The sequence below is a fragment of the Syngnathoides biaculeatus genome, chromosome 13 (genome assembly GCF_019802595.1).
Source record: "Syngnathoides biaculeatus isolate LvHL_M chromosome 13, ASM1980259v1, whole genome shotgun sequence".
Lineage (NCBI taxonomy): Eukaryota > Metazoa > Chordata > Actinopteri > Syngnathiformes > Syngnathidae > Syngnathoides > Syngnathoides biaculeatus.
The window spans coordinates 16663518-16687953 of NC_084652.1; the positions used below are offsets into that span (position 1 = coordinate 16663518).

General features: G+C 40.1%; 2 protein-coding genes and 1 non-coding gene across 6 annotated transcripts in view; all 3 read right to left on the minus strand.

Annotated features, from left to right (window-relative positions):
* Window positions 1–6340, minus strand: part of epc1b (enhancer of polycomb homolog 1 (Drosophila) b) — a 38543-nt gene extending 32203 nt beyond the window's left edge. The window contains exons 1-2 of one of the 4 annotated variants that reach the window (XM_061839957.1): window positions 6046–6340; window positions 2819–2926 (exon numbers count right to left, since the gene is read on the minus strand). Coding sequence is in view for 1 of the 4 variants with exons in the window: in XM_061839956.1 (XP_061695940.1) it covers window positions 1323–1475 (153 nt within the window). In the remaining 3 variants the exon portion in view is untranslated. Of the gene's footprint in view, window positions 1–1322; window positions 2039–2818; window positions 2927–4458; window positions 4571–6045 lie in introns of those variants that run through there. The other 3 variants (XM_061839960.1, XM_061839958.1, XM_061839956.1) reach the window with 3 other exon arrangements.
* Window positions 6341–7571: 1231 nt separating this feature from the next.
* LOC133511229 (integrin beta-1-like) overlaps window positions 7572–24436 on the minus strand; it is a 28203-nt gene continuing 11338 nt past the window's right edge. The window contains exons 4-15 of the mRNA XM_061839961.1: window positions 22458–22680; window positions 22213–22383; window positions 21102–21496; window positions 18884–18979; window positions 18710–18799; window positions 18494–18634; window positions 15559–15761; window positions 14463–14701; window positions 13834–14056; window positions 12376–12608; window positions 10647–10813; window positions 7572–8461 (exon numbers count right to left, since the gene is read on the minus strand). Coding sequence (XP_061695945.1) covers window positions 8396–8461; window positions 10647–10813; window positions 12376–12608; window positions 13834–14056; window positions 14463–14701; window positions 15559–15761; window positions 18494–18634; window positions 18710–18799; window positions 18884–18979; window positions 21102–21496; window positions 22213–22383; window positions 22458–22680 — 2247 coding nt within the window. The 3' untranslated portion in view covers window positions 7572–8395. The remainder of the gene's footprint in view (window positions 8462–10646; window positions 10814–12375; window positions 12609–13833; window positions 14057–14462; window positions 14702–15558; window positions 15762–18493; window positions 18635–18709; window positions 18800–18883; window positions 18980–21101; window positions 21497–22212; window positions 22384–22457; window positions 22681–24436) is intronic.
* trnas-gga (transfer RNA serine (anticodon GGA)) lies at window positions 23242–23314 on the minus strand. Its single transcript has one exon. It is a non-coding gene; the product is annotated as a tRNA-Ser (tRNA).

The following is a 24436-nucleotide window of genomic DNA, read 5'->3' on the forward strand; positions in this document are numbered from 1 at the left end:
ATACACAATGTAAATGAGAAACTTTCATTAAGCCAAATAAATAAATATTGTTCTGACCAAACAAGAGATCACAATAAATAACACGCTTATATTACTAATCAGTGAAAAAAAATGCACATTATAGACAAGTTACAGCAGCATCCCTTGCTAAATAAGTGACCAAATACACTATTAACTACAACCACCCTCACATAGTTAAATAATCCAATGTAATTTATAATAATGCTTGAGCAGCTCTGCAAACTAAAGACAAATTAAATTAAATTTGAAGTTTCATGATAAATCTAACATCTAAAAGTATTTGACAAGTCTTGAGCCACAAATTCCAGACACCCCCTCCCCCAATACTGCCTAAAAGTGACTAAATATACATTGCACCAAGGTATAGCCTGCTTCCTCTCATATTGCTGAAAAGTGTACATCTCACTGGCATTGCTAAAATGTGACCCAAACACACCTGTTATCTAAAACATCTTTCAGATTACAAAAATCTGAACAAATACACACCATGCCAACTATGACTTTCCCCATTCTGCTAAAAAATGAGATGCATATCACCCTGGCCTGGATCATTTAAATGCACGAAATAAAGTGCATCACATCCCTTATACTACTAAAATCCGGCACAAATGCATCACTACAAAACTAGAGTACCACATCCATAGGGCTAAATGACGCGACCAAAGACAAGTATTACAAATTGCTCACAGTGTGATGGAGTGCAGTTCAGTAACTACAACAATTAGAAACTATAGCGACAGTAAACTATTACTCATCTGACAATGGCAATTAAAAAAAATACAAATTATAAAGTTTAATTCTTGTGGTCTCAAAGGTTCAGGATAAAATCACGGACAATAAAAATTAAATACACTTGGCCGGTGTGAGCATGTATGCTAAAAAAGTGCAGACGCTTAGCTGCGATCCGTTTTTAGTGTTGACATTCCCCTCGGGCGCCACCTGCTGCTCTCTCTTCGCCACTACGCCAACACAAGGCCCCGAGACAAAATGTCTGCCGCGCCGAAGTCACATGATCCCTTTGTATTCGGAAACCGGATTGACCCTCAAATCTCAAGCTAAAAGCAGACAAATGTTTCCAAAATCGACACGGCACGTCCCCACGTTGCTCAAACCGTAACTCATGCGCGGAATGATAGCGGTTTAGGCTGCAAATTCGTCGTGTTTCTGTCGGAGGGGGGGGGGGAAGGGCGGCCATTTTGTGACAGCTTGCGCAGGAACATAAAAGAATGCGACTGTGATGGTGGAAAAGACGAGCAAAAACACATTTTCACAATGACAGGGTGGAATAAAAGAAGCCCTACCGATTCCTCCTCCTTCTCCATGCCCGTCGGCATCTGCGGCACGGCCCGGTTGATAGACGCATACTCGTGCAGGTCGGGTAAATCCTCACAACGGAAGACGGGCAGCGGCTTGGTGGCGTCCAGCGCCCGCGCCCGAAACGACAATTTACTCATTTTCCCTCCTTTTTAGGTGCCCCCTCTCACCAATAATGTCTATCCGAGCTCCTAATATTCACCGCGGTGACGAGTGAAGCTTTCATGGATGATTCTGGGGCGGCTAACTCTGACGTTGTTTTTTTTTTTTTTTTTTTTTTTTTTTTTGTAAGCTTGTCAAGCGCTAAGGTAGGGCGTCGCCAGCCCGGAGTGATGCCGCAGCGCTGTGGGGTGTGGGGGGAGGGTGAAGGAGGCCCGGATGTCGCTCGCTGTGTCTCGGCCTGCTTTTCCCCGGCGCTCCGCTTCCCCTCCGCGTTGGCGACTCAGTGCGCCATCGGCAACATGGCGGACATTTAAAAGTGTTTTTAGCGTGTTTTGCTCGGCTTGGTCCAGCCCTCCTACCCCCCGCCCCCCCACTTCCACCACAACCCCCCACCAAACCCGCCCAGCTAGCCCGGCGACCATTCCCACGCGGCTCCGAGCGCGTGCGCGTTGCGGATACGCGAAACAAGCGCGTGGAAGTGGACGAACGTGGATTTGTTGTGTCTGTGTGGGGGGGAAAAAAAGTGGATGGGTAATTCCGCGTCAATTAAAAAAAATAATAATAATTAAAATGACCTGATATGACCGCTGGAAGTTGTACTTTGTTTGGAGAAATAAAATAAACACTTATGACTCAAACAAATATATATGCAAACGTTACCTGATGACCAATAAAAATTTCTAAAGTCACCTTTTTTTAAAGAACACCAATGCAAATGAATTAATTAAAAAAAAAATAGAGAGCACGTTTACACATATGAATGAAAGCTGTAAGCACATTTGAACATTTCTACATATATAAACAACAATCCACAAAAATATGGCTTTTATGACCAACATTTTAAAAAATAAATTGATAAATGCAGATGTAGGCATTAACTGATTAAAGCACAATAAAATACTGTAATTACGCCTTATTACAAAATATATTAATACAAAATTTTAAAAAAATCAAAAATTATTAACAATAGTGAAAGAAATCACATTTCAACCTTCATTTACATATTATATCGTATTTAAATAACACCAATTGGGGTCAATACAAAAAATGAGTTTTAAAAAAGTGTACCAGTAAATTTGAAGCATTTTCCCCATGGGAGCTATATGAAGCATGGCTGGATTTCCCATGGGGTACATAAAATATCTAAAAAGTAATAATTATAATGTGAACTTTCAATGATCTTTCAAAGATCATTCAAGTGAACTTTTATCAGTAGAAATAAGACAGAATTACCAAAGATCTTTAATTCAATGAAAGTTCAAGAGGACTTCAGACAGACTCAACATAATTATAAAATAAAATGTCTTAAAAGTCAACTTACCAGCTGTAGTGGGGTCAAAGTCTAACCAGGATGTCGCCAAGGAAATTCCAGCTTTCCGTTCGTAAAATCCCCGTAAATCAAATAAATCCAATAGGTCCATGTTGAGCACTTGAGAGAACACAAATCGATTCATGTCACGATCAAATCATCTTGATCTGTCTTTTTTTATAAACCGCTACCAATACCTGGTCTACATTTCTAGCTAAGGCCACATCTTGTGCACGAAACTAAATTTGGTGGATGGGGGAGGGAGAGGAATTTACTTAGTTGAATATTACAGTTAAGCAGTGGACTGTAATATTAGTACTTCATTTAGCAAAACTAGCGAGGTTAGCACAAATTTAAACCGTGATAAATTGTAACGATTGTAGTTTAAGCAAAAAGAAAAAAAAAAAAAAGATACTTCATGTAGCCAAATTAGTATTAGTGCACGAGCACAAAAAACAAAGACTTGTAACATATCAGGGGGTTATTGATAAATTGGTACATCACAGAGCCAAATTAACCAGATTATCATTAACACATTTATTGATTGATTTTGTAAAACTGTCAACACTTAAAAGGGATTCTAATGGACATTTGCGACCTGTCAATCAATCGTACAATAACAGCCAATCAGATAGCCCCATTGTCTGAACCTGGCTTGACACACCCCTCTCGCCGTATTGTCAGTAGCGGGCACTTGGAAAAGTTAATATTCCGAAGAAAATGGTCCTCAGATTACTTTACAAGTAAAAAGTACTCACGCTCCTTTACATGCGCAGTACGATTCCACAATTTTATCCTGTTGGATTTCAATATGAAGTTTGTGAAGCGTCAAACTTCTTTTCATCGATCGTCAACATTAAAATAGTTGAGAAATAGTTGAGACCTCTCTGTAGAACTCTCTTAGACAAGTCTGACGCATTTGGCAAAAAACATAACCAAATATCTGGAATACACGATAGAGAATCGACTTCAAACATGTTCTGTTCAATCGCCATTTTGGAAGCTTGTGGGACATGGATAAGGGGGCGGAGCTTAGGATCGGCATCAGAAAGGTCCATTAAAAGAAAAAAAAAAAAATGGTACAAATTGTTGTCTTTGTGGCATAGGGCACTGGGACTGATCCCTGCCTCCCATAGCAAAAAAAATCAGCAACAATGTACTGTAATAGCCTATAGGTGCCACAAGATAGTGGAAAAACATTACATTAATTGCACCGAACCTCCTCAAAATACTTTGAACATGCTTTGTTCCCACCGAGATGGCACCCAAGTCATACTTTTATTTTGCCAAATTACAAAACAGTCAATCAGTGGGTTTGTTAGCAAATAGCAGGGGACAGGTTTAAAAAAAAAAAATGAATACGTGAATTTGGCAATGTCAAACTGAATATGTGCAGGGCTCGCTGTACTTGCGGAACGGTTAACGTTGATTATCTTAAAAACTGCAACATGTTTTTTGTGTTTTGACACTTGCTGAACCTCAAAGTCTTAGACCTAAAAAAAAAAAAAATACATAAAGTATGGCTCTGTGGTTGCATAAAACACGAGCATTCAAAGCAACTTCAGCATACCTCGGGTGAGCCAAGTTCAGTCAACACGGGTTTAACTGCATGTTTAGCAACTTTTTGCTGCGAACATTGCAGCTCTGCTTACCTTTTTGATTCTGTCAAAGTGCTTCTTTAGCTCAGGAACGAGAGTCAGCCTCACTCGCATTGTATCCAGAACTTGATGTGAGGCAGGGTGACGTAAATTTTATGACATCACCATTTCAGAAGGGCTCGCTCCTACCCATTTCCCGAAAGTCAGATAATTACAAATTGGCATGTTTCATTTCACACTTGACAGGCGGATAGTCACTCCACACTTAACCCACACTGCCAAAAATTAAGGGGGTCACATATTTGTGGTGGTTGGAGGAGGCGTAGGCACGGAATGGCAGTCACTTCCGTCAGACCGCCCGATGGCAGCTGAGGATGCACAAGTACCTTACCTCCAAAGTGTGACTAACGAGTGAATTAATAATGCGTGAAACTACATACTTGACTGCCTAGAAAAGTGATATACAACTGTAATGCATTTTTATTTATTATTAACAAATGCAACAGAATCTCTAGGGACGCACAGTTTTTAGAGTGGACCACATTGAGTTATGTTTTCCCTCTGAGGGCCGTGATGACCAAAACTATAAAAATCTTGAATCGCCTCATCAAATTTGCACATGAAATTTATGAACTAATGTTGAAATCAGATCTCAAGGGTTTGGCAACACACAAATGCTTGCAATATCTCAATGTTATCATTTATAAGACAACTTTAAATTTTTGTACAGACTCTTCACAAAAATCATGGAACCCGACATGATTTGCCTTCTTGGGTCACATAAAAATCATGTGGCTCGGCGGATCTGGCCCCCGGGCCTCGAGTTTGACACCTGTGGTTTAAGTGAACTGTATCTTATGAACAACACTTAATAGAATCCTCTCTTCAGTTGTTGACTACATTTCCATATACCATAAAAATGCTTTCATTTTTTTTTATATTAGCTTGCTTCCATTAGTAAAAGAAAGCAATGACATCGAGCCAATCGCTGCCAAACATGCTGTAAAAATACATCTAACGTTCCTGTTGATACAAGCAGGTTATTAAGACCCATTCGACGTCTTTAAATTGTGAAAATTATTGTCATAATATAAATAATGTATAGTTTAAAGGTCCGTGGTGGTAGATCAGGGCCGTGCAGTTCCCCAAGCCGCCACTATGCCGCTGCTTGGGGCTGTCGAGCCACACGCCCCTTAAAAAAAAACTGCCAGCCAACAATCTTTTCAGCTACGAAACCAAGCAGAAGGTTTTTTTTTTTGGGGGGGGGGTCACATTAATGCCACGAAAATGTCAATGAAACCAGATGAAAAGCGAATGCGGGGACACAGGAACTTTTGATTATTTTGGGGGGGACATGAATCGAACGCCGAGTGACCAAATCACACATGACGTTTGCGACCTTCTGTTTTTGTCAGTCATGTGAAGGGGGGGGGGGAGAAGTCAACTATATGTCTTCGACACCTTGAAATCGATGTTTTTGGGGGCTTCAAAACTCGAGAATATCAACGTAACTTTTTATTTTTGTTGGCCGTCAAAAGCTTGAGCAGCTCGGAATTCAATTGCGTTATAATAAAATCATCGGAAAAAAAAATCGAGAGGAGGTCGCCTCTTGTTTTCCAGAAGACACGAGAGAATACTTACCGACGTGAGATTTCCAAACGGTGACTTTTATTAATCCAAGGGATGGCGAATATTCGAGCGGGGGGAGGGGGGGGGGAGAGGAAAAACGACGCAGCTACTACTAGCCCAAATAACATTAAGGCTATAGCCAAGCGTTTCCTTCCTTCTCCTCACCGCTGTCACAGTGGGGGCAAAAACATCTCGGAGGCGTCCACTCACTTCGATAAAAAAAAAAGTTTTGTCGTGCGAAAGTGTTCATTTCCTTGTCGATGTTGAGACAGGTTGAAAGTAGAGGTGGCCACCTAAAGTGTTACTGTTGGGGGTTAACAACTTTGCTGTGAGAGACGCCTTCTGATTGGACCACACCGGTCACCAATCAGCAAGAGGCAAGATGGAGAGGGGCGGGGCAGTGACGTCACATGGAATGTAGCTCGGAACGCGATTCGTCGAGAAAATGTCCAGAAATATGATTTTTTTTTTTTACGTTCAGCTTTTTAAAGGTTATTTTCCCTCCATTTAACATTCAAATTCACTGACAGCTGTTGAATTAAAAAAATTCAGGGAGGACTGGGAGCGAATTTAATCAATAGCAAAAAAAAAAAACAACCTTATTTTAAACACAACAATTATCTTGACGGAACTGTTTTAATATGCCTCCTCTGTATTTAAAACTACTATTATTTATATGGAACACTGCCTATACAACCAAATGATTGAATAAACTCTTACCATAAATCATTAAGATCATTGGATCTGATAATTTCCTCATCATACACAAAACCTATATTGAAAATATACCTTTAAAAAAATTGAGTTGTAGGGTTTTGAATTAAGTCCATTATAAAAATGAAAACTTCTCCAAAATGGGAACATTAAAAAAAATAAAAAATAGTGAGAATTTTTTAGAAGAGAATTTTTCTAGCGTTAAATCACATTTTTTATGACGTTGAGGATTTATAAAAATATTTTAGTATATTACACAATTACACACAGAATAGTTTTAAAATGAAGGGAAAAATAATTTAATAAGTACATAAAAAATGTAAAACAAGTACACATTATTAGTGATCCTTTAAATGGGGTCAGGGCCTAGCACATGTACAAAAAACAATAGCTAAGATGATCAATCATGTCAACTAAAATAAATCAGTTGAGCTTTTAATTAGATTCTTTGTTTTTTGCATTTTTTTTTATGTAATTTATTAAAATAATTCCAAATGTGGAGAAATACAATTGTACAACATCGAATGGAACCAGACATCTTTTTTGAGTCTAATTATTTTGGAATTAAATCCCACAAGAATGATATATAATGCAACAAAGCAGTATATTTTAATAACAAAAACATTTTACTATGCACGCCAAGTTAATTTTTTTTATCAGAACAATTACAGTAAATAAAATCTGCTTCAATTGGCCAAATCATCTTTTCTGGTTGCTCATTTTTAGGTTAATTGCACGTAATCAAATAAAATTAAATAAAAATAACATTGTAATTGTGATGGCCCCAGATATAAATGAAGCTCAATAAAAAAACAAAACAGTGATACATTTCATTTTTTTTTATTCAATAAATAATTTCTGAAACACACAAATGCATTGTGGATGTCCCCCCCTCAAAAAGACACTTAAAACAGGTGTCATGGAGAGAAACCTTTATACCTGAACAAATGTTATTAAAAAAAACCTAATTATCTTCACTATCCACTGTCTGCATTCCTTTCTTTGACAACAATAAGAAAATGAGTTTTTAAAAAATGGTGTTTGTGTGTATATTTGGCAATGCTGTGAAGAGAAGTTAAGGACCTGAGTTGGCTTTACAACTAAAACAAGTACTAAAAAAAAAAAAAAACGTACACTGATATTTTAGTTTAAACTGATTGTTCCAATGGATCAATCTGTCAACTAACGAACCAAACTAAATCTAGCACCCTGCGAGTTCAATGAATATGGCTTTTTACTCAAAACCCAAACACACCGGACACAATTCGTCACCTCCACAAAGGGACGACATGCTCTACGCACTTACATGGCACTTTGTACACCTTTTCTTGATCTTTTCTCTCTCTTTTTTTTTTTTTAATATAATCCCATAAAACACTGTTGGCTTGGCTTTATTGAACATACAAAAAAAAGGTAGGCTATTAGGTACCAAATTTACACACAAAAAAATCAGTACCTCATCTAATGAAAACAGAATGAAAGCCCACTTTAAGAAAAAAAAAAAAGACTGTACACATTGATGCATAGTAAAATAAGAGCGATAGTGGCACAAAATCAGTGACAACATGAAAAACCCCACAACTCCCCTGCACAGAGCCCAGATCTTATATTTATACAGTGTTTCCTTGGCGGAGACAAAGACACTCCATTATTTACCTTCGTATTTCGGATTAACCACAGTGGTAACGGCACTCTTGTAGATGGGATTCTCACCCTATGGGGGAGAAAGAAGAATATTTAGTATTGTAATTGAAACAAATTATAAACCATTTATTAAAGTGGCTTTGGTACAAAGGAGTATTGCCCACACTAATTAAATACGCAAAGGCCTCATTTCATAGATTAAAAAAAAAAAAGTGGTTAATGTTTTTAAAATGAGGCAAAAGATTACAACAACATAGAACTTTAGTCGTCACAGTGGAGTTTTTGCGGTCTGAATGCATCATGGATTTTAAAATCCAACATATCTAATAAAGTTAATGTTGGGTGGTGACTTAAACTGGGATTTTAGTAGGCATGGAAAAGCAATTATCGAATCAAAAATTTCTGATTTGAATCACTTTAAAGGAAAAAAAAAAAACTTTTTCCTGAGCGTGAAGCAGCAGTCGTGGAGTTTTCTCTTCCCGGTTCAACCAATAGTTTTCAAATAATCACATTTTCATTTGTTGGACGTCTTCATTTTGGATGCGTAAAAGGAGTACTGATTCGATTCTGATTTGAAAGTCATTCCTGACTTTTAACATGAAAAACAAATCTGGATTCCAAGCTTCTTTACAGTCGTGGGCGGTGATGTCACTGACGATCCCGTGCGCAGTTTGGCTTTTCTCGAGCGCAACTCACCGCACTATTTTGAAAATGCACAAAAGTTTTCCTCAAAGGATGTCGCGAGATTTGGTAATGGCTAGGACACCACAGGGTGGAGATTCCTCTGCATTTTTTGCCCAAGTCCTTCACTGGCCTCTAAATCTAGCACTGTTGGAAACTTCACATCAGGAGTTTGCTGACATTTTGCATCTTAGTCATTTTTAGTGCTCCTCCTTGTACACCATCTACTCAATTTGTTCCATGTTTTGTATTTTAAAGATGATGGTATTGATCATCATGTCATATCACAGCATCACAAGAAATGATCTCTGTGGCATTCTGCAGACAGCGAAAATTTGTGCCATGTGCGTGTCAAGTATTGCGTAGGGCCCAGCAGCCCAATGAGTCTGTCACGTGACGCAATGGGTGCTCTGTCGGGCCAATCCAACCCGGTAGACCCAAATGTATTGTGAGGGTATGCTGAAAATGTCTGGCCGAGTTTCTCTCAGTAAAAATTTGGCCGTGAGGTGGTTGGTGCTAGTCATGGCGCCAATCCCCGAATCAGATGGTGGATACCAGCGGTCAGGGTTATCGTCAAGCAGAAGACGGAGTCCTATCATGCTTCTTTGGCGTGTAGGGGTTGTGTGGAAGCTAAAGGGTGCTGGCTAGACAAGCAGAATCCAGGTTGATACCTGGTCGCTGAGGTAAAAACAACAGTGCGCTAGGAGTTTGGTGAGGCCAAGGAGAACGACTTGCATACAGCTTCCAGGAAATTCTGGTCCACCATCCAGCGACTCAGGATGGGGAAGCGCTACACCATCAAGACTGTATGTAGCACTGCTGCTCAAGACGTAACAGCTGGGCAAATAATTCAAAGACCATCTCAATTCTACTGACAAAACTTCCAAAGCAGAAGCAGAGTCTGGGGGCTCTGAAGTAGGCTCTGCTACCTCCAGGTTTGAGGTCATTGAGGTGGTTAAAAAGCGACACGAGGGCCATAGGATGGATGAGTTTCACCTGCAGTCTCTGGATGTTGGCACTGGATTTTGTGGAATTGTCCTGACTGAAGCACCTCTGTAACATCACATGGATATCAGGGACAGTGCCCTTGGATTGGGAGACTGGGTGGAGGTTCCCCTTTTTAAGACGCTGGAAAGGAGGGTGTGTCTTACCTACAGGAGATAATAATCCTCACCCTCCCCATCAAGGTCTATTCGGCCAACCTCTGGGTTGTGACCGAAAGATCAAAATCCCTGTTAAAAAGGGCCGGAATGAGTTTCCTGCGCAGGGTGAGAAGCCCACTCATCCGGGAGGTCGGTGTGGCCACTCATCCCCAGCGAGACGGGACAGATGGGGTTGCTCGAGAATTTGGTTAGGATGTCCCACTGGTATTGTGGGGAAAATGTATTACAGCTAACTATTCCTAATATTTCAGTTTATCCTTATTGTGATCTTCATTGGGCTGAAAAGTGAATCTTACTGTTTGACAATAAATCGTAAAATTACAATGAGAAACTTTCTTACGAAAAAAGTAATATTACATCACAATTTTAACTATATACATCTCCTAATTGACATGACTGCGAGGAACCGACCGTGTCCCACTTGGCGTTCATTTTCTCCTTCTCAAACTTGGCGAACTCTCGGCGGTCGTGGATGATCATGAGAAGCTTGAGGATGAGCAGCAGGGCCAGTCCGATTAACACAATACCGGCGACCACTCCAGCAACAATTGGGATGATGTCAGGACCCGCTGGGCATTCTGAACAACAGTAATAAAAAAAAAAAAAAAAAAAAAAAAATCACATCACATCAGAGGTCCAAATACCCCCCCCCCCCCCAAAAAAAAAGGTTTGCAAACACTGAGGATTAACTCAAGCTACAATACAATACAGAGGGAGACCAGTGAAGGGGATTTTCAGTTTAAGAATAATGAGAAATATTTTCCTGAACATCAAAATTCTGAGAATTAAATGGTAAGGAGGAAAAATGTATTTTTTTATAATTACCATGTTTTATGCAATTGGAAAAAAAAATCTAATTTTCAAACAGACATTTATGCAAGGCTCAGACAGACTTACAAATTTTTAGTTACATGTAGCAAAACAGTTCATTAGAAAATTTTGCTCTATTTACAGAAATCTTTGACTAATATCATAATCCATCAATCCATTTTCTTAGCCACTTATCCTCACGAGGGTCGCGGGAGAACTGGAGCCTACACCAGCTGTCAACAGGCAAGAGGCGGGGTAAACCCTGAACTGGTTGCTAGCCAATCGCTGGGCACATCGTGACAAACAACAATTCACACACAATCACACTTAGGGGAAATTTAGAGTGTCCAATTAATGTTGTATGTTTATGGCATGTGGGAGGAAACCGCAACAAAACCCACGCAGGCAAGGGGAGAACATGCAAACTCCACACAGGTGGGTCGGGGATCGAACCCGGGAGCTCAGAACTGCGATATAATGAGAATAAAATTGTAATATATGAGTAAGATGTGATAGGATACAGCAATTTTATGGAAGGTCAATTTCAGATGAAAATAATTTGACAAGACTAAACTTGTAGGCTCTTCTAAGAATTCTTTATATTATTGTTACAAAAATCATGAGTATCTATCCATCCATTATCCTCACAAGGGTCACAGGAGTGCTGGAGCCTATCCCAGCGATCAACAGGCAGGAGCCGGGGTACACCCTGAACTGGTTCCATTTGGACACACAATCACCCCAACGGGCAATTTAGAGACTACCATTAGTGCATGTTTTTGGGATGTGGGAGGAAACCGAAGTGCCCGGAGGAAACCCACACAGGCATGGACGGGGAGAACATGCAAACTCCACACAGGTGGGGCCTAGATTCGAACCCCGGTCCTAAGAACTGTGAGGCAGATGCTCTAAACAGTCGTAAACCGTGCCACCCTTAAGAGTTATAAATACTATGACAAAACAGTTTCAAAAATAGTAATTTTGAGATTAATATCTCAATACAAAATGATGAAAAAATTGGGTGGGGAGCTGCAATTTTGCATGACAGAAAAAACATGTCCCCTTTGAGAATAACAGATGAGAAAAAAATTGCCAGTTTTACAAAAACTGATTAGGAAAAAAAACTTTACAAGAGCAAAACGTTTTGTGGTGATCGATTAAAAACTATGCATCAACATTTTATTAGGATTTTGAATACCCAATGTGATTGTGCATATTCTACTGTGATTTATGTTTTGTCTACAACCTGCAAAAACTGCGGTTCAAATGTTTTGATATTTTGGAGCGAGATGTAACAATGCATTGTGTTTTGGCTCAATATGATTCGTACCCAGCATCTCGACGACATAAACCTCCTTGGTGTCATTCCTGATGGCAAAGGTGTAGTAGAACCAACAGTCGTTGGCATCTCTTTCCTTGCAGTGTGTGAGGGGGAAGCTCTGGTCGGTGGGCTGAGGAAGATCCTTGCGCTCTTTCACCTTTCTCAGCATAAAGTCGCTGCAGTCGCGCTCACACGTGTCCTTTTTCTCACCCGCCTGGAAAGCCTGGCACTGCACACACTCCCTAACCACAAAAAAAAAACACAAGGTTCATTTGAAGGAAATATTTTTTAGGTCAACTTTGGGGGTGCACATTATATTTAAGGACAGGACATTATAATCGAGAAATTACGGTGATGAGGACTCACTACCCTGATTTGGTGTATAAGAACCTCTATTTATGCTTAAAGTTGGAGGCACTCCCTTACCACGCATGGTATTATGTTGAAATGCAAATTAAGAGTTGGTAGCCTGTCTGGTCGAGAGGTTGTCTGTCATTGTGCATAGGAAATATGAAGTGTAAACCCCCTCATTAATATTATATTAAAAGTGGTAGTGAGCCTGCGTATCGTCAAGAAGGCCATGTCATTTTAGGCAAAATTATTCAGTGTCTTTGGAACGGATGAAAGAACAGCATTGTAAGTGGAAGATGAGTGATTTCATACAAATACTGCTGCGGTACATTGTTGTTGCCATCACCATGGTAACGAACGGATCAGGTCACATTGACCGGTGACAAGTTTTCTGATTCCACCTATCTGACAGTGTTTGATTTGACGAGAAAAAGCCCAGTAATCATAAAATACAGGGTGCAATGGTATGGGAATACATGTCGTCTTGCCACCGTCTGCCCGAGATAAACCAAGATTTGATCACAGTAGTTTTGACAGTAGAAAAACCAAATTTGTCTGGTGGCCTGATCCAGGCATGACATGTCATGAACACAAAAGGCAATGAGATAACCTCTTTTTTTCTTTAAAAGCTGCAAAATTGGCTGTGTTTTTCCCAGTTTTTTTCTCTGCTAAGTTAAAAAAAATACTAAAGAACAATGGTAAACAATTGGTAAATGTTCTGCCTGTCTTATCTTTAATATTGTAAATATTGAGGTAACGAAAAATAGGATCTTTCATTAATTTATTTTCTGTACCACTTATCCTCACAAGAGTCGCGAGCATGCCTATCCCAGCTATTTTAGGGTGAGAGGCACGGTACAATGTTGGAGGAAACCAGAGTACCTAGAGAAAACCTAAGCAGGATAGAAACTCCGTACAGGTGAGCCCAGATTTGAACTCAAGTCCCAAGAACTGTAAGGCAGATGTGCTAACCAGTTGTGCATTGTATCTATTAAATATTTTTTCATTTGGCGATTAATCAGTTATTGAAATTTTAACCTGCCTAATAGAATTGCCTAAAAAAAGAAATCCAAATTGGTCAGGCCTTCATTTCATTATTACATGGTTTGTACTGACTTGTGCTCCGCGCAGACCCCGGGGCAGGTGGGGCAGATCTCACAAGTGGGTCCCTGGAACTTTGGGTTGGTACATTTGCAGACTCCACACTCGCAGGTTCCCCGTCCATTGCAGATCTGTCCATTTTTGGCCAGGCAGGTGGAGGTGTCCAGGGAGCAGTCGCACGCACTGCCCGTGTAGTTGTCGTCACAAATGCACACACGGCACTCGCAACGACCGTGGCCTGACAACACACACAGATACAAATGTTTAAAAAAAAAAAAAAAAAAAAACTCAACACAAAGATATATGGAGTGGTACCTCGAATTATGAGTGACCTGATTTATAAATTTGTAGTTGTCGCTCTACCTGTTTCTTGAAGAGTTGTAAGCAAGAGTTATACGTGCTAAATGACAGACCCATCCAGTTGATGTTTGATGTCAAACTACATAAAAAATTTGAGAATTACTGTAGTTTACAATCAACTTTGTCTTTCGATTGTCCACTAACTCGATGCTGACATCCAATGCAAAACAGGCTCCAGGACTCTCACGACTCTTGTGAGGATAAGCAGCTTAGAAGACGGATGGATGGGATCAGATAAAATTAAATATTTCCATGACTCCGAAGGTCATGGCCATCATGCCTACCTCCGCAGAGCTTGTTGTTGGAGCGGTCGCAGTTGAAGTTGTCGCACTCGCAGTACTTTCCACTATAGATCTCAGCGGCGTTCTCTCTTTTCTTACACTCACAGGTTCCACAAACGCAGTCACCGTTGTTGCTGCAGATGTCTGTGCCATTATCCTTGCGGCAGTTGGCATCCAGATCCTCCGTACGAACCTCATCCGTGCTACACTCGCATAGACGCCCAATGCGACCCTCATTGCACCTGAGGGAAAAAAAACAATCACTTAATCTTATGCAGTCATTATTAAAAATAGCAAAATACAACCTGTGGTACTACAGTCTTCCCCACACTTTCGCAATTCAGCGTTCATGATATTGCTGATTTTTAACCAATTGTTTTTATGGGTTTTATAGCATACAGGTAAGTCTGAATTTAGAGTTGCACAATTTCAGAATAGTAGCATGTTTTGGCACCATATGCCACGCAGCACTTAGCTCTACTGGAAGAGATGCAGCATCATAAAGAGCAAGGAAAAGAGGGTGCGAATGTGTTAAATTAGCAGGTGTTTGAACGTTAGTAATTACCGTAAGATCCATGTTGCTTTCCATTAGCCAGTCTCTGGCATTTTGCATTTTATGTTACCATTAATCTAACTAACTTTCATTGGACAAAATTATATTTGGGTCAGTTAAGCATTTGGTGTTTAAATATAAAATATTTATCCTCTTATTAATCATAACCACAGCAAATTACAACTGGGTGTGACAAATCATCTTTAAGTAACCTTGCTTTGGCTCTTTCGGGAAGTGGGAGCAAGTCTTTGTTCTCCAAAGTGATGTTACATGATATTTTTTTTCATGTTTTGACAGCGAGACAGTGTGGTGCAAAGGAATACTTTAAAAATGATGTTTAAATTAACTTAAGTGTGGCAAAAGCATGTGGGAAGGGTTAAACTTAAAAAAATGACTTTTTGGTATGGTCTCTCAGTATTGCAGATTCTCAGGTATTGCGGTGGGTCTGGAATGCATCGCCCAAGATAAAAAGGGGTTTACTGTAATCACCCAAACAAAGCCCCAATTGACATGAGGACAACCTCCAAAAAGAATGTCATCACTCACTTGCAGGCACCGCACTCAAAGGTGCCGTGACCTTCATCACACTTTAAGCTGTTGGGCTCTCCCTGTGCCGAGCACTGACACTCGCAGATGAAGTTGAGGACAACCTCCACCTCCTCAGTGAAGCCCAGTGGTTTGATCTTGATGCTCTCTGACTTGCCATGTGATGGACACTTCTGAGATTCTATGGAGATCTTGAAGGTTACCTTTGGAGCACAAGAACATCGTCAAAAATGAAACTTAAACAAAAATGTTAAAATAATAATAAATATTTATGGCTGTCAATCGATAATTTTTGCAAATCAGATTATTCACAATTGTATTTTGATTAATCATATGCACAAAATATACCACAAACGCTGGGCATCAAATATCCCAGTGATTCCCAAACAGTGTGCTGGGGAACATTAGTGTGCCGTAAGCACTCTACAGGTGTGCCGTGGGAAGTTATCCAATTTCATGTAATTGCTAAAAAAAAACATTTATTTCCAAGAAATACTGTATCTTTACTCATCTATTTATGCCTGTGATGCACAATGAGAGGAAAGAACAAAAAATCCTCTTCTATTAGATGGCAGAAAGTACATACAGTAATTAATCTATCCATTTTTGGTGACATTTACTTTTGTTGGTGTGCCGTGGGATTTTTCAATTGTAAAATATGTGCCTTGGCTCTATAAAAGTTGGAAAGCACTGAAATATACCACACAAACAGTGGTGTGAAAAGTGATTACTTTTTTTTTTGGGGGGGGGCATGTTTGTTTCACTTAAATATTTCCCATCATTAAACAAATATTAGTCAAAGACAACACGAGAGAACGCAAAATGTAGTTATTAAATAAAGGTTCCAAAGATCTCGTTTCCACGGCGTCTCAATAAATGAGCACGCACACATTGTTTAAGATGAATCTGCATCCAAGGAAGCACCAGTAATGCCCATGTCCATGTATGGCTTTTTGTAACTCCCACAACAAAAATCCTCTCGAGGGATTTGTTTTCAAGAAGAAGCAGGAAGTGACGTACAGGGCAGTAGCGGACTCAAGCGGAGTCGTTTGTTGAGTTTTATCTGCAGGAAAGTAGCTCTTTGTTCCTTCGTGTTAGCCAAAATGCCGGCTTATTGCATTGCTGGATATTGCTCGAACACTCGAGAGGATGATTTATCATTCATAAAATTACAAAAGACCCGGTTCGTCGTGAAAAATGAATTGCACGGGTACAAAGACGACAACTTTGTGGGTAATAAATATATATATATATATATATTCATTATGGCATGGTCCCGTAAATCCGGCACAGGATGATTATTATTTTGACAAGAGAGGGCTCTACTGTAGAACTAATTTTAATGTCGGACTGTCATCCCTATAAACATTCTGAAATAGATATTGTAATGAAAAATACATATAACAATATTCACTTCAATGTCTATACGAAAAAATAGATGTGAGCAGATCGTGCGTCATCCATGCGCAAAGTTGCGCAATTGAGTGTCCCTCGACATTCAAGTGGTCGCCATATTAGTCGCGTCCCCTGTCCTTGACGTCATCGTCACTTCCGCCGTTGAAAACGCGCAGTGCCTGCTACTATGGAAGCCGAGCAACAGAGATATTCGGATTTTTCCGACACCCCTTCTGACACTGAAGTTCTTTTCGAAACGGACAACACAACACAACCGAGTGAAGTTACCGGGGCAATATTACACTATTGTTTCAACCCCTCAGGGCAATATTACACTATTGTTTCGAGCCATATTCAGATGAGATACGATCACGGCCAAACCGCATGCCCGTCCGATCCACTTCCGTTGTCCTTTACGTCACTTCCTGCTTCTTCTCGAAAACAAATCCCTGAGAGGATTTTCATGGCGGGAGTTACAAAAAGCCGTGTACGTCAAAATCATGTTTTGTGGTGAAAAAACACATGGGACCATATAGGCTGTGGGTTTTTCATTAATAATATACCAAAAATCATCCATTTCATGACAGGCCCACTTTAAATATAGATAAATAAATTTAAAACTATAAGGCACTGTGTGGATAAAGTGTTTGTACATGTGTGTGTGTGTGTGTGTGTGTGTGTGTGTGTGTGTGTGTGTGCATTCGTGTGTGCGTGTTGGGGGTGGGGATGGCATACCGCAAAGATTTTCAACCTATGTGTGTAAATAATGGGGACAGAAAATGCCAGCATTTTGAGGGTAATACCCAGTCAGCAAATAGAGTTGAAAAGGATTAAAAAGAACTATGAACTACTTTCATTTTTAGAACATTGAACTTTGTTCAAACTTTAGAAATATGAACTGAACTAGTTAATTTTTGGAATAGTGACGTTCTAACTAATTCAGGTGGAAAATGAACTTTAGCAACACTGCTGAAGGGGTCCTCAGTCACCATATATGGTTTCTTTTGTGGCACTGGACTGGGACTCATGGCATTTTGGTGTCCTGTGGCTGCAGTCTGTCGTCTGCTTTTGCTACAAACAGGTTGATGAGACTGCATCTCCTCTCATCACCTGGGTTGTGTGTGTGTGTGTGTGTGTGTATGGCTGGCAGGAGGGTATTGGTTTTAAAAATGTAAAGCACTTAAAGTTGCATTTCACTACATGAAAACTGCTTTATTGTTATTGCTTCAAAAATGTGGAAATTTTATTTTAAAAATGGGTAAGTTTGAAAAGTGAGGAATTTAGGGAATTCTTGGAATGTGGAAACTACTTGTCAAGATATTCTAAATCTGAATTAAATTTAGAATGGGGAACTTTTTTGTTGAATGTCTCAATGACTTAAATACGGTTTCTTTATGGATGAAAATGTGGAATTCTTGGAAATGTATGAAGTTTTGGAATATGTCGGAATTGGTTGAATCTCTTGAGATCATAAAATCCGGGGAATACTAATTTTAGAGTTTTTTGGTGCAGAATAACAACACTATAATATCCCACTAACCTCATCTCCTATTGAGATGTTGGAGCACTTCCTGCCGTTTTCACCGGTCCCTTCCACACCATTCTTACAGATGGACTTGTATGTGATGGAAACGCCTTCCGGAAGCCTGCCATTTTCCAGAATGACTTCGGACGACAATGACTGCACAAAGATAATATATCACAAATAAATGGAATAGGAATAATGTGTTGCTCGAGAGTTATTCTGTGCACTCACATTGTAAGCATCAATGATGAGTTTGATGACGTTGCTGGAATTGGATGACAGTGTTCCCACAGCTGATTTGGGAATCAGATTTTTCAGCTCCTGTATATATAAAGATTGTGTAAATTACCACAAGTAAATGCATAACTCAATGGAACAAAGATACATGTTGCTGTTAGTTGGCACCTTGTAAACTGGTTGGAATTCCTCTGTGACGGCAAAGATAGTCTGGATGTTGTGGTCGCTAAGTTTCTGCACTAAATGGGCAATGGAGGGGTAGTCCTGACATAAACAAGAAACAAGATTAGCATACAGGCGATGCTAGGTCTACACGTATTTGTTTGAAAAAAAAAAAAAAAGTACCAACTCGGTGTAAAAAAAAAAAAAAAAAAAAAAAAATGTGCATATCCAAACGTTAGTCCATCTAACCACCCATCATTCTCTGTACTGCTTGTAATCACTAGTCCACATAACTTAATTAACTTAACTTAATTTATTTATATAGCACCTTTCATAGAACCAAGCCGCTTCATACAAAATAGATAAACCGCTCTATACAAAATGAATGGACAAATCAGGGATCAAAGGCTACTAAACCTAAAAAAAAAAAAAAAAAAATTAAAAAAGTTTGAAGCAGGTGAATTTTTAGTTTTAATTCAAAGTATCCAGTGATAGGAAACTGCAGATTTCAGAGTAAAGAGTGTCCCAGAGGGGTAGGACCGCCATGTTGAAGACGCTGGCTGCAAAGGTCTGCAGGACCTGAAGGAGTTCAAGTATCTTGGGTTCGGTACTCGTGTTGGGAACAATACCCTGTTGTGATTGAATATCCATTAATGAAGGCAACAGATACCCCTGTAACAGTAGCAGATGCCATAATCTATACAACATGTGTCAGGAATCCTTAGATGCATTGGTTTTAGGGGTTCTGGACTGCATATCCCAAGGCTTTACAGTTTTCATCTCTTAAAACAAGTGCAAGAGCTCTCGCTGGTGTGTGCCATGGAAGTAACAATCTACTTACAAAAAAAAAAGCAGTGGTGGGCACTACCAACACTACTAGTTTAACTGCATTTCTCTCTGGTGTCACTAATTCAACCTTAAATATCTTTTCAGTGGTTAAACTATTTTCGTGGTCACAACACTACTAAAATAGCATTCACAGATGTCAAGCCCACCTTTGACGCAGCAACTGCCAGCGAAATGTGCGCCGCAGATTGTAAACATGCAGAGGGTATGGCAAAGGTTGGTCTCAGCAATTCCCATCAGGTCTATACCTCAGCAAAGTATTAATTCTTCACAAACCTATTCAGTCCACTGATACATTCCAATGTTGGTCATTTGCGACCCAAATGAGAAACTCTCAAGATGACACACAGCTAGCCATGTCTCAAAGCCAATAGCTAGTCAAAATAAGATCATCATCATGACTTAAATCCATTTCCTCTGCAGGGTGTCTGGACTCTCCTTAGAGATCAGGTGAGAAGTCGATCATCTGGGAGGAGGTCACAGTCAAGCTGCTGCTGCTCAAGAGGAACCAGATTAAGTCGCTGGGGCAACTCATTCGGATGTATCCTGGACACCTCCCTGGTGAGGTATTCCAGAAATGTCCCACTGGGACGAGGCCCCGATGACAAACAAGGACAAGATGGAGACAAAAAGTCTCTCAATTGAATTGGGAACACCATAGGATCCCTCCGGAAGAGCAAAATGAATAAACTGGGGAAACGGTAGTATGGGCTTCCTTGCTTCAGCTGCTGCACCCGCAGCCTGAGCTTGGATAACTACTAGTAAAATGGTGAGAGAGCTACACTTACAGTGTATTATCTATACCATCACAGTGTTCAAAACACTTTAAAAAGCCTCACATTCATCCACTCACACCGATTCATATAACAATGGACCAATGCTGCCATGCATATCGCTGCCCAATGGGAGCAAATTACAGTTCAGTGTCTCACCCAAGGACACTTCAACATGCGAACAGTCATAGCAGAAATTGGAACCAGTTACCCTTCGGTCATTGCACAACCTCCTCTATCTATTGAGGCACAACCTGCTGAGTAGATGGATGGATAAATGGACATGGTGGGGTGTAGGTATTATTTTCGTCCACTTGGGGTCACCATCCACCCATTACACTGTAGTATCTGTGACTTTTAAGTGTATGCCTTTAAAGGCAGGGCCTGGCCAGTTGGTGACATGGATGTCAATGAGCAAGAGTTGGTTGAATTAGCTAAGCAAATGATCCCAGGGAAAATTCAAACCAGAGATTTAACTTGAAGCGTTTTTTGTATTTGAATTATTTGAGCTATTTTAATCATTTAAGGTCTTGCTGTATTTCAAATATTAAGAGAAATAGAAAAATAAAGTTGACTTCTGTAATACCATGAAAGTGATGCCTTACATAGTAGTGACTCATGGTGTACATGTTGTTCTCCAGGTGACATTTCCCATCATTGGGAAGCACAATACCACCCAGTTTTCCATCCCCTGCAAAGTGGAATCCTGCATCCGTGGAGAAGACGAGGAGGCGGGTGACGTTCCTCCAGCCGATCTGTTCCTCGCACACAGCCACCTGCATGATGGCGTCAAAGCCTCCCTCGGGAGAATCCAGGTTTCCTGAGATCTGCTGCTGGCTGACCAGCCGATTGAACTGGTCACCCTTGTTGGTCAGCTTCAGCACATTCTTGTAACTGAAGGGGCTAGTGCAGTTCTGGTTGCCTGTGCACGGGTTCTTGTAGCGCGCCGGAGTGGTGCTGATGTACGGCATCACTGTCTTTTCCACGAATGAGCCGAACCCTGCAGGAAGAGAGACAACCTTTAGGTCTTGGTGTTTGTGGTTATTGGAACTGAAGTTCCATTTCCACCTAAATTTACATAATTTTTTGTTCAGGGAGTTCCACAACTAAATAAGCATTTTCAGATAAAATTCCAGTAACCTTTAATTATATGTACTGGAACTACTGTAAAAGGTACATATTCCCGCCTAAAATTCTGAAACATTTAGTTCCTTTTGTACTTCCAGAGAGGTCAAATGTTATCACCTCTAAGGAAGGAACATTTTGGATATTTTGTCAAGAAAATTGTGAATTTGTCAGAAACATTTGCATCTCACCTGCCGGCCCTGCAACGTTTTGGTGTACTCAGCGTTGTGCCACGGTGGCGTCCCAGCACATAGAGCAGGCTATTAGAGTATTGATGGTATTTTTAGTTCCTAGAACTAAAGCTGAATTTGTACCTTTACAGACTCTCATATTTCCTACTTGAAATTCCAGGAATCTTCCATTGTTGGTAGCTGTAATTCCTGGGTTTAAAAGGTACCATCCAGAACTGTATGTTCCCTCGCCACTCATATTGTATGTTGCTAGATCTCTCGAAAGCACTACCCACTTGCAGGGTTTTTTTTCAACCCTGTTAAATGACCCCAGAAACTAACTGTAGGGAATTCTCCCTCTGATCCAATCACACAATGGTTCTCCAAAACTTTGTAGTTTATGGAAATACATCATCCTCACCAATCCTAAAGTCTGAGGTGATGGTCTGCATTTCCCTCATAAGTTGTGTGCCAAGATTCTTGACGTTGTCCAAATCATCCTTCATGGAGAAAGATAGGTCCATCAAGTAGTACAGGTCTATGGGGTAGTCCTCAGCTCGCTTGAACGTCAGATCAAAAGTCTGTGGCTCACCTGAGGGACCAATTACGACAAAGTCAGCATGGAGGAAATGCCTTTTCAATTCAAGATTTCTAAAGAGCGTGTACCAGATCTGAGGGTGAGAGTGAGTTTCTGAGGCTGGATCTGCGTAATCTGCTCTGGTTTGGGCTTGTCCGTCTCATCTTTCTTGCGGTTAGTGACAGGTTTGTTCTTGTTGATCACAATGCTACCGCGAGGGTTCTCAATTTTGGCCACGTTGCACTTCCTGGTCTTCAGAGACTCAATATCGTCACAGCGAGCAGACTTTGACTCACCCACGGCGAGGAAGTCCTGACCAACCCAAAGAACATGGCATCATCTTAAACATTTATCTGTCCAGGATCAGGATAGACATGGACACTTTTGGAAAGATTTTAAGTGTTAGCTCTTTGAGAAGGATAGGAAAAAAAATCTGTATTTGGTCATGTAAACATAAGTCAAAATGGAGTCCACCCACACCTTGCTTATTAGGCAGTAGAACCGTGTGACTTTTTACAGCCAATCAGAAGAGTAATACGGCATTCCCCACCATATTTGTGATTCGCTATTCACACCAGCATTACCAAAAGAAAGAATAAACTATCTTCTATTAGTTGAAAAAAAAATTGGTTAGTTTAGTCCAGCCAAATCAAGCATATCAATTGCCCATGCAGCAATTTTGTCTGGCCAGCAGGATCAATTTGGGCAGAGTTGAGTATACCACAGGTGGACACCATGTTGAAGAAGCATCTCAGGGATAAGAAGTTTCTTTCGGCGTCGCCACAGCGTGTCATCTCAGATGAACACACATATATGTTTGGCACAATTTTTACGCCGGATGCCCTTCCTGACGCAACCCTTCTCAGGGAGTGGAGGCCCCAGTGGGATATGAACCCACAACCCCTGGTTTTCCAAACCAGTGCTCTAACCACTGAGCTACGGGGCCTCTGAAGAAGCATCTCAGGGATGATCAGTGGAAATCTGACACACCTCATCTTAAGTTTGAGTGTCATAGCACAGGGTGTGAATGATCATGTATCCATTATGTTTGAATGTTTACATTTTTATCCATTAACATGGTCTGAAAATATGTTTTTAGATTGTCATAATGGGATATTTTATGAATTTTTTTTTTTAAAAAAGAAAACTATATTCAAACTATCTTTAGAAAAAGTCTAACATAGCAAAATGTGGAAAAACTGAAGGGATGTGGATACTTTCTGTTGGCTAAGTATTTTGTGCAAAAAATTCAGCCATATGCAGGAGCTGAGAATGGATAAAACATGAATATTAAAGGACAAGAATCCATATTTGGTCATTAAACTTGAGTCAAAATAGACACAGTGTGTCACAATAAGGAAGTAGAACCGTGGGATTTCTGACTGCCAACAAGTGAAGAAAAGTACATGAATAATTTCCTACAAATGATTAATGACAAAATGCAGGTACATGCAACGATTGAGAATAAGACTACGATTTGGTGTAAGTTTAAAGTAGGGTTGTTGGCCTTTGTTGGAGGTCTATGTTCTACTTTTATGCTATTATTTTTCTGCATTTTACATGGCTGACGTGAACATATAAAGGCGCTGAAATTTGTCTTGCTCAGACACAAGATGGACCTTGTACAAAGACGCAGCGCTTAAACTACCATGTTATGACTGAACTAACAGAAACCTCTAAAGTTGGTGTTCAAATATATTTTTCTTGGGATGCAAAAACAGAACAAAAAAAAAGGTTGAACTTTTGAAGGTCACTGATGCTTACTTTTTCTGTAAGTGAAGGGAAAAACAGTAAAAACTGAAATGTGACTTTTATGAAAATGAGTAGAAAATGTCCATTTTAAGGCTGTATCGCCCAGCTCTGGTTGAACAACAAGTGGATTTGCATATACCGTGGTTCCTTGAGATAAGTGACCCAACTTGGGACTTTTTCATATTACAAGCCGTTGCTCCGCAAATATTGTACATCAAGTAAGATTGGGAAAGGATTCCATCTACAAAGCTTCAACAATTAGTGTCCTCTGTTACCAAACGTTTATTGAATGTGAAAAGAAAAGGTGATGAAACAG